We start from the raw sequence: 13,323 nt of genomic DNA on the forward strand, positions 1-13,323 counted from the left end.
CAGTTAGTGGTGGGCATGACCATGATGATGCCATTCAGTGATGGGTGTGACCATGAAGGTGCCACTCATTCAGTAGTAGGAGTGGCTATGAGGGTGCCACTCAGTTACCAGTGGGCATGGCCTCGAGGGTGCCCCATATTTCATTGGTGGACTTGGCCATGACTGATGGGCCTTGGTCAATCCACTACCCTTGCCCACCCAAACCCCACCCCACCCCACCATCCCAGCACAGCCAATGAGCTCGAGACGCAGAGGCAGGCGTGTTTTGGTTTTATTTTACAAAGCAGGCCGTCAGCATCGACATGGGCTCTCTTTCCCGGGGTACATCTTTCGCTTGGCTCACATTGTCCACTCCAGCAGCTCACGTTTCCACGTCAAGACTCACAGTCAGGAATTTGGTGGCCGCGCCTCACGGCAGGACAAGCGGCCGAGGGTGGCGTTCCTCGGGGCAGGGCGAGGGGCGTGCCCTCCAAGAGAAAGCGGAGGGCAGGCGTCAGCCGAAGTAGGGGTGGTCATTCTGGAAGTTGTAGTCCGGGCAGACCTTCTGCACCAGCTTGTAGTCGATGCTGAAGAAGGAGATGAAGATGCAGATGACCTTGAAGGGCTTGGCACACAGCCAGGCGGCATGGCTCTGCGTGTGCTCCGAGAAGCAGGTCTGCGAGGGGTCATACAGGCATGGCTTGTTCTTGCGGGCCCGGTTGGTCTTCTCGTACTCCACCCGGCAGTTGAAGGTCTTGGACTCCTTTGTGTCCAGCGTGCTCTGGGGGTGGATGATGTCGAACTCGACCAGCTTGGTGGGCGGCACGATGCTCACGGACAGGTTACCCAGGCTGGATGAGTTGTGCCGGAAGTAGACGCTGAAGGTCCCGTTCACGTGGTCCACGATCTTGCCCGTCACCAGGAGGCTGAACTTGATGGTTTTGATGTTGAAGTAGAAGTCGCCCCAGCCAAAGATTTTTTTCGTCCTGGCCGTCTTCAGCGAGGGCTTGCGTTTGGACCGGTAGCTCGTCTGCTCCAGCAGCAGGGTCTGGTTTCGGGCCCATTCGTACGGGTTCAGGAAGCTGTACGTGGGGGGCTTGGACTTGAGGAAGTCGTCGGCCGTGGAGAGGACGCCAGAGGTGTGGAGGGAGGTGCCAGGCTTGACCCCGTAGGAGGAGGTTTTGATGACGGAGCCCGCCGGCCCGAGGTCGAGGTACTCCAGGGCCTTGGCTGCCTGCTTCTCCAGGCACGCGGCCTACGGACACAAGGGGTGAGAGAGAGAGAGAGAGAGAGAGTGGGCGTTAGTGCTGGACCAGGCTCGGACGGGCACCACGCCCATTGGGTCACATGTGGCACACCCCAAAACTCCCCGCGCCAAGCCAAGTACGGGTCTGCAGTGCCCTGATCATGCTGCTTTACTAGAATGAGCGGGCCGAGGTAAGAGACCAAGTGTGGGCAAGCAGGCAATGCCAGGTGTTTGCCACACAGCAGATTCTCATGCAGTGCCATGCTTGTAAACAATGATACTGCATTTGAAGTCATGGCAAGACTAGCCTATGGCGCATTCACAGACTCAAACGGGCACAACGAGAAGTAATCGTGTGGTCTCCTGAACCATCCAGGGCATCAACACTTGGGGTCACCTCACAGTTAATGAGGAGGGAGATGGTGACAAGGAGGCATTGGGGTGACACGGGCCCACCCGCCTGGCCACATGGCTCAAATGGCCTTGTCTTGTTCAGGCTCTCATCAAGGTCTCCCTGCTCTAGCAGGATGTCTCCTGGGCTATCTGCTGGGCACATTAAAGGGTAGTGCCATGACAGCAAGAAACTCGCCTGGCATTGGCACCTTTGGGCCACCTGAGCCAGCATGAATCTGAGTATCAAAAGGTCACTTGAAAGTGGAGGTGACACCCCTTGGTGGGAGACCCCGCCCTTCTCCTGTCATCATCAGTACTGTGGGGGTGCGACCGCGACCCCGCTTATGACCAGGCGCTCTGCTGTACCCCACCTGCGACCCCCTGGCCATGCCAATTGACAGTGGCACAACCGCTCTAGTGATCGACATTGGCTGACTGATGTCTGCAGGATGATGGATCTGCTCTGTGCACCACCGGACCTTGGTACTGTGCCAGCCTCACTGTGTGTGTGCCAGGCTCAGGCCTCTTTACTAGTGGGTGTTCATGGCCTCATTAAGGGATGTGCCAGTTCTGATGGGTCATCCTGATTATTCTTGATCTGTCTGCCTCACCCAGAGACCTGAACAGCTGGGCACGCCAATTGGCAGAATAGCCAACATTTACTGTCTTGTCTCTGTAGAGATCGTTTATTGGTGCCCACCAGCATGCAGAGGGACGTTTTGCCCGCCCACCAAACAGTTTCTGTCATCCCGTCCCACATGACTGCTGCCAGGCATTGCGATTATTAAAGAAATACAATATATATGGAAATGGGGCTCAACACTGGCGTCGCCAACACGGTGAGGGAGGAGGTGCCAGGCAGGGATCTGCACTCTGAAGTCCCAAAGTTGATTTTTGTAGCAATCATACAAATGAGAGATCACTGGCACCAACTGGCCCGTGTGCCAAATCTGTCCTGGCATGTGGCAGCCTCATCCAGACAGAAACACAATAAAATGCCTTTCCGGACAGACAGAATGCCAGCAGCCTCATTGACTGGCACTACCTTAGAGAAATGCACATTGATCCTCACAGAAGAAACCGAAGCCATGCCCGTGGAGTATGCGGGCACAACTGCAAGCCCCTTCCAGCTGGCACCAGAGTGGGCACAGGCAGGGAGATGTACTGTGTGTCACCTGAGGGCTGCACTACTGCCCTGTAAAAGCAACGCTGAATTAAGGACATGTGCTGCTGGTGCCCGCTATAGTGTGTGGCAGATGTAACAGGCACATGCCAGGGGTTTATACACTGAAGGCTGAGGCTGGTGTCTTGCTGATTTTTTTTTATGCTTGGGCTGAGCTGGCATTTGCCGACACGTATCGAAGTGTTCAAGTTTGTATGTGGAATATTCGACACTTTACAGATCGGAAGGGCTGTGTGAGGTGGGAGGCACAGTGCGAGTAGGGGGCGCTAGATAAGTTTGGTGGTGCATCCGGGGGTCCTTTGATGTATCCAAGACGTTGGCAGCATCCTGTGGGCACAGAAGGACTGGGGAGCGCATGGCACTTCGGCAGTGCCAGCTGGAGTCTTGAGGGTGGCACTACTGCCAGCGCACAGGCCACGCGGAGCCCTCTGCAGCGCCCCCTGCCGGCCGCTCTAGTCATGACAGCGAGTGTCAATGTGAGATTTTCATTTACATTTTCATAGCCTGCAGACCGCGAGTCAAAATTAAATCCGGGGGCCCGCGCCGCGCCGCCTTTCTGTATTTTATTAAGCCGCAAGAAGGTCAGCGGGCGCCGTGCTCGCCGACAAACACAGTGACACGTGCTGGGGGGGTGGACCCCCATTCACGAGGCAGACCCCACCCGGGCGGCACCTTCCGGTCGGGCTTGTCAGCCATCAATCACTGTCACTTAGGAGCCGCCGCTCGCCGCGAATTTTAACTCAATAAACGCACGGGGGCGCAGAGTTCAGCGCGCCGGTATGCAGATGAGAAATGAGAATCGAAGGCGCGTTTAAGCAGACCCCCCGGGCGGGCGCCGCCGCCTTTATTTAGATAAATGATTAAAGTTAAAGCACAGCTGGGCGGCTCGTCCTTCTTATTTACAGGCGAGCGGAGCTGTCAGCGCGTGATGCATTGCCGGCGTGAGCGCGTGCGTGCGTGCGTGCGTGAACGAGCGGGTCGGGGAGCGCGCCTCGCCCCCCATGAAGGGCCCCCCGGAGGCCCGCGCCCACTCGCACGCTGCTCAGCTGGGCTCGTAATGAAGCGCCGCTCGCTGCCCATCCGCCGCGCGTGCCGGCCCGTTAATGTTCCTCATTAGCGCTCTCCGGCGCCACAGCGCCCCCCACTGTGGCGGCGACAGAATGAAGTGGGCAGGGGAGCGCGCGCGGGACCACCCCAACAACACACACATACACACACTTCCAAACTGGCACAGCTGCCAAGCCCGCAAAGGGTTAAACGCCGAGCGCCGCCGCCAGCCGCGTCTCGTTTCGTGGCAGTCGGCAGAAATAAAACGGGAGGCTGAAGAAAGAAAATTGGGGAAGAAAAATGACAAAGATGGAGCGCCGTAGGTGGAGGGGACTTGAGAAGTGGCAGATTAAAAAAGAGACGAGAGAACAAAAATTCAAATTAAATTTCACAGAGCTGTTTAATGCAAAAATATACGGCGAGCCGGCGAGCGAGTGGGGGGCGGTGGGGGGATCGGATTGGGGGAGGGGACCAGGCCTGCTGCACAGGTGACCACAGCAGTCAAGGAGGACCACCACTCTGGGGTTGGGGGCACTGCATGTGACAGTTTGATGGATAAGCGCCGGTCGGATTGGACTGCCCTGATCAGTCACTTCTGCCCTCCGAGTCTAGCGGGTACCACTTGGTCACACCTGCCCTGTGCCCACTGCTACTGGTATTAATCCTTCTCTTCTGCTCTCTGCCCAGTCTACTGATTGGTCACCCCTCCCTCTGACAAGTCCAGTAGGCACTAATCAGTCACACCTGCTCTTTACCCAGTCTACTGATTGGTCACACCTGCCCTGTGCCCAGTGCTACTGCCATTAAGCAGTCACTTCTACCCTCTGCCCAGTCAAGTGGGTACTGATTGGTTACACCTGCTCTTCCAGCAGTCTAGCAAGAATGAATCAGTCACTTCTGCCTTCTGCCCAGTCTACTGGTTGGTCACACCTGCCCTCTGCCCAGTCCAGCTGGCACTAACCATTCACACCTACTGTACTCTTTGCCCAGTGCTGTTGGTTTTAATCAGTTTCTTCTGCCCTCTGCCCAGTCTAGTAGGTATCATTTGTTCATAGCTGCCCTCTACCCAGTATATGGATTGGTCACACCTTCACTCTGCCCAGTTGAGGGGGTTCTGATTGGTCATTTCTGCCCAGTGTTATTGGTATTAGTCAGTCACTTATTCCTTCTGCCCAGTCCAGCGGGTACAGATACTAATCAGTCTCTTCTGCCCTCTGCTCAGGTGAGTGGTACTGGTTGGTCATATCTGCCCTCTGCCCAGTTTACTAATTGGTTATACCTTGCTTCTTGACCCATCAAGCGGGTACTGATTGGTCAGCAGGTGACTCTTCACAGCCTCTCTGCCAGTCCCGGCTCAGATGAAAATGGCAAATAAAGAGGGGCACTTGAAATTCCGGAAGGGCCAGGGCATGAAAATTAGCCAGAAATCCAACAAGTCAGTCAGCTGACAACATAAGTGGTATTTGGGGGGGTCTCATCTCAGCTCAATGACCCCCTGTTGCCCCCCCCCAGCTCTGCTCCTGTTGGTCATCTTACTTTCCACTCTCAGACTTCAAACGTCCAAGCTGGCACTGGTAAAGATGCCACTTGGGTGCCTTGGCACAGACACCAGTGTTGTGTCCTGGCCTGGACTCTAAGGTCGGCATTCTGTGAATGTCCGGCTGCGCAGTGGCCACCCCCCCTTTGAGTCTGAACTCCCACACAGTGCCAATGAGTGGCCGGGCAGAGCGCAGCACCAGCGGGTTCGCACATTCTGCCTGGCTTGAGACAAAGGGGCCTGATTACGGCGTACGGCCTGATTGGAGCCGTTGGGCACCCCACAGTGCCACTACCCAGAGAACAAAAGGCTGCTGATGGGTGCCGAGTCTCCCTGCGGTGCCCACTGCGCCTGCAGCTTTGCGTGAGCAGCCCGGGGGCACCACTGGAGCTGACGCCGAGTCAACGGCGGGACACATGCAGAGCGTACGGTGCCGCCATTGCTTCATTTTATTGGTCGACTCCTGTGAAGGGTGCCATACAGACTGTGACCTACGGTGGTGTGACAGACTCGGTGACAGTGCAGCTCTCTGCTCCTTGTGCTGTCCTACTTGAAAGTGCAGGCCTGTCGTGTGTGGCACACGGCCCATCGCTCCACCTGGCACAGCTTTAAACAAAATGACAGGGCGCATCCTGAGGAGCTGCCCATGTGGGTGGTGGCACAACTCACATCTGTCACTTGGGGCTGGAAACCCACCTGATAGGAGAACTTGTGTTAAGAGGTGACCGTCCTTAACTGCTAACCATGAGACCACCCAGACAAGTGACCTCCCAACTGACTGTCCTAAGACCCCGTGAGAACTGACCGCTCTAAACCATTAACTCGGATGAGTGACGACCCAAACAGCGGACCCCGACGCTCCTCATGTTATGTGTGACCACCCTGACACTCCCTGTGTTCCTGGGACCCTGATAAGAAGTGCCCACCCTAAAGCATTGACCCTGCGGTGTGACTCCCTATAGAGCACTCCACGAGAAGCGTGCCCACCCTCCATCCTTGACCCTGACTCTGCTGCTGCACCTGAGACCCCCCAACCCGCCGCGCTTTCTCCTCTTCGGACGCCCCCTAGCGGACTCCTCGTTTACGTCTTTTTTCTTTCTTTCTTTTTTTAATAAGCGCCGAGCGGCCGCAGAATTAACGGGCCCCGCAAACGGCGCCGCTGCCTTATTAGAAAACTAATCCGCGCGCACACGGCCAAGCGGCACGACAACACCTGTGCGGCGCCGGTGACTTATGGCGGAGCCGCGCCGCCGGATTTCTGTTTCATATTTCATAACGCGCAGAAAATCCTCTGCTTAGGGCTCGGCGAGCGCGGGGCGCCACGGCCGCTTTTAATCAAAGTTGTAGAGGAGGAAATGCCAGGCTCGGGCCTCGTGGCCCCTCGGTGCCCGCCGAGCCTCCGTGCGTCACGGCGTGTCACGCTCACAGGGGCTGGCAGAGGCGCTGCCGCTGTTTACCGAGCCGGCTGACATGTTGTTGTCTTTCCGAGCCGCGCGTCTTCACTTCCTCCTGAATTTTTAAAAAGAATCGAAAGTGGAAGACGAGGAGGCCGGCAGACAGGGCGCGCGTGCACGCGCTCTCGTGTGTGAGTGTGTATACACGAGTGACAAAACGTGCGACACGTGGAGGTGCGCGTGTGTGTTAAGTGTGTCAACGACGGGTCTGCGCCAGCGACAGTGTGTGTGAGTGTGAGGTGCATCAACGTAACGAGCAAGTGGAGGTGCGATGTGAGTGTGTCAAGAAGCGAAGGCGGTGTGTGTGCGCGTGTGTGTGTCTGTGTAAACGATGTTTGTGCCCGTTAAGAATGTAAGCAAGTGCGTGTGTGTCATCGAGTGACAAGTGTGCGCGCGTGAACGTGACAAACCACTGAGAGTGTCGACCTGCCTTGGCGTACGCGCGCGTTAAGGGCGCGCTCGCGTGTACAGGTGTGAGTTCGCGTGTGCGCGCGTGCCTTCCAGTGATGACCGTGGCCGTGCGCGTCTCTTAACACTTAACGTATGAAAAACGTCTGTCAGCGATGGTGGTGCAAGTGCCCGACGGGTTGGGTGTGTGTGCCGCCATGGACGTGGAGTGCGTCAGGCAGGCTGGCAGCCAGTCCATGTGTGTATGCCAGGTATGGGTGTCACTAGTGATGGCCATGTGGGTGCACCCTGTGAATGCGAGTGACCCCACGCAGGTGTGTAAATCCACGCGTTTCCGATGTCGTAGAGCGGGTGAATCTGAGGAATGGAGGTGGACGAGGCTCCTCACCTGTCGTACCCACTCTATGCCAGTCTCAGTTGGTTGCCTGGCCTCGCTGGACTCCATCGCCCTCAATGGTTCGCCCGTCTGCCCTCAGATTCTTCATATTTGGGGGGTCGCTATACCCACCTGCCCCGGACAAGAATGTTGCGCTTTTCTTCCATGCGGCTACGAGTGGCATTTACTTCAGGCCCGCCACCCCAAAGTGGGGTCAGATGCCTAGTGCCCCCCAAACTCCCCTTTCCCTGGCCAACCCGAGTCTCCCCTCGCGACCGGCCTACGCAGAGCTTCACTTAGAGAGTCTTAACGAGAGACTAACGCGTGGCGGCGCGCTTCGAGGTCACCCCGTTTTCCCGTCAGCCACGGCCTTGACCCCCTTCGGACGAGCTGGCACATGGTGCCCGGGCCGCGCACGTGCTGGCAGGCTGGCAGGCAGGCAGGCAGACTCGAAGGTGTCGGCTGCGCTTCACACATCTGCCAGGCAGGTGCACAACTGCGAGCGGCGCATCCTAATCAGCACCTCGGCGAGGCAAAGGCTGCCACTCGGAGCAGCGGGCGGGCGGGGAGCGGTGGGCTGTGGGCAGCGCCGACTGTGAACTAACAAACTGACTCGATCCAGGACCGCGGACGGGGAGGCTGCACTAGGGCCTCCTTGACTGGCGGGGTCACTGGCCGCTGACCTGTGAACGGGACCCCCGAGAGGACGGCGCATTTGAAGGTGAAGGGATGAGCGGTTCGACGCGGCGCTAATGGCAGGGTTCACGGTGGGAGCAACGGCCTAAAGCATGTGGGGACATCGGGGGGCTGCGACTGTTTAAATTAAAGCGACAGACAGACAGACACACGCCAGCGCCTCGCAGTAAGACGGGACGGTGAGACGAACGACAACGGCGTGGAAAATGTCGCACCGTTCTTTGTTTTGCCGGACGTTCTAAATTGTTGGCTTCGGGAGAACAGAGGAATAAATCAACACATTTGAAAATACAAATAGAAACACAAATAAAAATACAAATAGAAATAAAAACACAAATAAAAATACAAATAGAAATAAAAGCAGACTTCGTCTGCTCGACGCGCTGGTTTCTCTTCTAATTTCTTCAATGCCAAGCGGGCCTGTGGACGGGCAGCCGCAGCGCTCCGGACTTCCCGTTGTGGACGCCGAGGTGGCAGCGCCCACTGCGGCTTCCCGTCTTAGTTTTGTCAACTCAGGTGCCCCCTGCCCTGGCACCACAGCCCACCCTGCCGTCAGGAATGACGAGACATTCAAGGGTCCCAAGATTTGTATTCTCCTCATTCGCTTCACACTCCCTATGCACGTATAGTGAAAAGTGTCACCTCTGCCGTGTGGGCTTTAGAGATGCCAGCAGTTCGACAATGTGCCCCCTTTATGTGCGACTGGGTGTGTTTTGTTTTATTATTTTTAAATATTGTTCCCAGCTGCGTTTATTTTGCCCAGTTTTCGCCGAAATTCTCCGCACCGTCCGCGTCCTTCGACCGCACACTTCAGCACCACAGCCGTGGAAAGCTCCGCGTCGGCCTCTGGCTGCGCTTAGCGAACGTGCTGAAATTGGGGGGCTTGACGACCTCAGGAGGGGGCTGCTATTGAACCCATGACTTGCTTATGGTAGGTGGACTTTGTTATCCCAGAAGAGAGGCACCAGGCAGCTCCGGGTTTTTGGAGACCCTCTATTCAGGGAGGTCAACTGGGTGGCGTCACTTGGTGAGGATGAGGCGGACATTATGGCGTAGTGGTGAAGGTTTCAGACTTGACATCCCGCTGCTGGCACTGAATGACCCTGAGCAAGTCACTTCACCTCCCTGTGTCCCCCACTGGAAATACAAAAAAGAAAATGGAACCAATTGCATCTCGAATGTTGGGAGTTGCTTTGGACAAAGGAATCGCCCAATAATAATAGTATGGGGGCAAGATGGTGACACTTCTGACGAACGCGAAGAGGTGGCACTTTACACAATGAAGGCAATAATCAGGTATGCGGAGTGGGCTCGAAGTCGGACCGCCGTGGTGACATCGGGCAGGTGACATCTCGAGTGTGGCGCCTGCATGGATTTGTCATATTCGGCGGGTGTCTATTGTCCCCTGACCCCATACCTTTTGGAAGTCGTCCCCAGGAGCGCGTGCAGTTCTGAGTCACCACGCAGAAGGGACGAGCACAGGGGGACGGGCGAGCTGACAGGGCTTCTTCTTGTCACAAACCCTTAAAGTCACTTTGTGCCAATTCGGACATAGCAAATCATAGTCCTTCATCCCCATCGTCGTCTTCCTCGTCTTTGGTCACAAGCCAAGCGCGAGGTCTCTCGTCCTACCCTATATAGCGCACTCCCTAAAGGCGACAAGCGCGTCAATCGGGAGCTTCGATCGATGTGAGCGAAAACGCAAAGGCGCAGAAATGTGTCAAGGAGAAGAATAAACTGGCATGGATAACTGAGCCCACCGTGAGTTTAGGATTCAGGGGTAAAAACCCTGCCTTTGTCGCTAAGAATTAAATAAGTCCTTCACCCGTGCCACCAAATCGCCAGCGTCACATCAACACCTCGAATGCCCCTCTGCCAACAGATTTAACGACGGGGGTCCATGTAACGCTGCCCACTGGTGAGGTTTTTACCTCCCACCCGCCTCAGATCAAAGGCCCTCCTGGTCCACTACTGATGACCACCAAACCCCTCAGAAAAACGGAGGCTAAACGCCGGGAGGCGACAGGCAGACAGGCAGTGTGGCGTAGCGGGTACGGCGTTGGACTTCAGAGCCAGTGCTCCAATCCTGCTGCTGCCAGGGTGTGACCCTGAGCAAGTCACTTCACCTGCCTGCCTGCCTGCCTGCTGGCTCTCCGATTGGAAAAACAAAAAAGAACTGCAGCCAATCGTACCTCAAAGGCGTCGGCCAGACAATAAAGCAGCAGAAGGAGAGCCGCCGTGACACTCTTGGCACCGGGCATGGCACGGCACGGCACGTTAGATCAGTTGTTATGGCACAAGACACGAGAGCCTAAAAATAAATACGCAACACGCGAAAGGCGCTATACACGAGTGCGCGTCACGGACGTCCTGCAGGACGAGCAAAGCGGCTGGTCGCCCCGCGCCGAGGGGGCTCTCGAAGAGGCTGCGGCTGCAGGTGGAACGGAAAGCTGCCCGGCTGCGCTCCTCAACTCCACTCCAGTTTTAACGGGAGCCTTGGCAGGTAGACACCGAGGAGCAGAAGCGCAAGGTGGGCATGTGAGGAGCTGCGGGTCACTGGGGGTCGACGGAATTCTGAAGATGCGGGGACGCGTGGCGCAGGTGGCAGCTCGGAGAGTTCGGCGTGGGACATGCCTGCCTATTTACTGCCCACCCAGCCGCGCGACGGTCTCCGCGCCCGACCCTTCGCAGGTGAGCCCCCTCACGGCACAGGTGCAGCCCTCGCGAGGCGGCGGGCAGGGCAACTTGTGCGCAGCGCCTCCTCTTACCTCGTGTAGGATCCACTGCAGGAGGAGTGCCAGGCTCCAGTGAAGAAACTTCATGGTATCTCCCAGGAGCGCCGCAGGACGAGCTACAGCCCCGCGCTGGACATAAAGGTCGCAGGTGGACGAGCGCTCGAGCGTCCCCAAAAGCGGCGGCTTATCTTAAAGGGGCCGCGCCGTGCGAGGGGCCCTCCAATCCGCAAGCAGCTGCTGACGTCTGGAAGAGGGGCAGATAGGAGAGTGAGAGAGCCGGCGGTGGGCGAGCCTCAATAAGCGCCCCCCACCGCGGGGACACTCACTCTCTCTCTCGCTCGCTCTCTCTCTCTCTTTCTCGCTCGCTCGCGTTGTCTCTGAAACGCGCACGCGCATGCACGCGGCTGCTCACCTAAACGGCCTCCACACACGTGGGACCTTCGCGAGGTGGACCCCACCAAGCCCTCGTTTTTTGAGGGGCGGTGAAAAGAAGCCGCCGACACGTTACCGACCTGGGACAGCCGCTGTATCGGGGCGCAATAAATCGGGGTGGATGCCCGCTTCATGCTAAACGGAAGAGGAGCCTCCATCTGACATAACGTCAACTTTGACGCTCCCCACTTCACCGGACAGCGGCCAGCTAGTAGAAAGGGTCGTAGTGATCCCCTCCTCGTTCAGGGCGGTGACTGAATCGGCCGGATTTGCGTGACCTGTCAAAGGGACAATAGGACCCACGAAGGCTGGCATCTTCTCGAATCCGAGGATAGCAGGTGAACTGTGACCAGGGGGCCGTATCCAGTTCGGCCTTGGCCTGTAGCCTTGAAGACAGCACCTCCTGCTGGCTGGAACTGGGGCAACACACGGCAAGAATGACCGGCACTGTGCGTGGATTTGTCGCGCGTCAGAAAGAACGCCTTGGCAGCAATACCGGGGCAGACCTAACAGAGGAGCCTACAAGCCTCCACCAGCAGCTCACAGAGATCTTCGGGCACCGCGAACGCTCTCAAGGCTGCCCACCGTCGATGCTCTGGGAGACCCGCGCCTGTCCGGCCGGCGAGCCGCCGCGAAGTTTCAGCGCAAGACGGAGATGCACGCGTCTCTGCTGCCACCTAGTGGTCGAAAGCAGAATGGCCGGCAGCGCAAACAGTCCTAGTGAAGGTAAGAAAGAACACCAGAGGGGTTACTAAGGAGGAATTGGGGGGGTAAGGGTGGTCCAGGCTAGCGCCCCGGGGGTATCACAATGTGCCGAGGACTTCAAGGTCTTGGGTGAGGTGGTCCCTCTCACTCCTCGATGCTCCAGCTTCTTATTGAATTAAATTAAGGGGGATGCTAATGGGGGTCTTGGAACTCATTGCTCTTTGCCAGCTGCTAGTGTGCGTCCAGTCCAGGCGCTGGCCAAAGGTCTTTCACGGGTGATCTGGGCCTTAGTGTGATGCCACACATCTGCGATGTCACAAGTCACACAGACCCTCATTCACAATCCCACTTAACAAACTGGCAGTAAGCAGCACTGGGGCAACCAAACCATTCCAAGAATCCACGGACTCAATTAACCATAGAGGTCCATCTCTGGGAATGTTGGAGGAAAAACCACAAAACTGCAGAACAGAAACAGACAGGAGTGGAAGTGAGTGAGTGGTGCCCACCCTGAGGCCGAGGAAGACACATCAGCGGGGTCCTCGCCAAGTTGAACTGGTGGGTGCACAGACCAGCTGTGGGGACCGAAATGAGATCTTCTGACAGGAAACTGAAGTCATATCGGTGGGAACCGTGGGGTTAGATCTTCAGACAGGTTGGGTGGGAGAGTTGTAATCACATCAGTGGGACTTGGAGGAGGAGGAAGAGGAAGAGGAGACCCATTGTCCCATCAGGGGGAAGTAGGCACTGATCTCGGAACTTCAGGTATTTGGTGGGCTGCAGAAATGTCAGACACATGGGTGGGAACAGGAGATGGAACTCTGATCTTAAGATGGAAGAACGAGGTACATGAGCTCTGGACATTAAATTCACGTCAGAGGAATGTGGGCTTTGGACTCGGATCTTCAGATGGTGGTCACATCGGAGGGGACTGAGAGGGGTTAGATCTTCAGGTAGGTTGGGTGGGGGAAATCGAACTGCAATCTTCAGCTGAAGGAGACGGTCGGGTGATGTACCAACATCAGGAGGAAGAGGAAGAAGAGGCCCACTGTCTCATGAGCTCTGGACAATATATTCACATCAGAGGAAGGTGGGATTTGGAAATGGTGGTCACATCAGAGGGAACTGAGGG

At 56.7% G+C, this 13,323-nt stretch overlaps 1 protein-coding gene across 1 annotated transcript; it reads right to left on the reverse strand.

Moving 5' to 3' along the window:
- Window positions 1-259: 259 nt before the first annotated feature.
- LOC120524812 (neurexophilin-4) lies at window positions 260-11,323 on the reverse strand. Its single transcript, XM_039746565.1, has 2 exons — window positions 11,088-11,323; window positions 260-1,234 (listed from the first exon to the last, which is right to left on the reverse strand). The coding sequence occupies exons 1-2, from the start codon at window positions 11,139-11,141 to the stop codon at window positions 494-496; spliced, it is 795 nt and encodes a 264-aa protein (XP_039602499.1). The 5' UTR covers window positions 11,142-11,323; the 3' UTR covers window positions 260-493.
- Window positions 11,324-13,323: the final 2,000 nt, after the last annotated feature.

The sequence above is a fragment of the Polypterus senegalus genome, chromosome 3, assembly GCF_016835505.1.
Source record: "Polypterus senegalus isolate Bchr_013 chromosome 3, ASM1683550v1, whole genome shotgun sequence".
Taxonomy (NCBI): Eukaryota; Metazoa; Chordata; class Cladistia; order Polypteriformes; family Polypteridae; genus Polypterus; species Polypterus senegalus.

Bases quoted from the DNA above. Each gene is read 5' to 3' on its own strand.
- LOC120524812 (XM_039746565.1), bottom strand. From the start codon at position 11,141: ATGAAGTTTCTTCACTGGAGCCTGGCACTCCTCCTGCAGTGGATCCTA. The intron at 1,235-11,087 runs GTAAGAGGAGGC...TTGTGTCCGTAG, and splicing joins TGCAGTGGATCCTACACGAG to GCCGCGTGCCTGGAGAAGCA.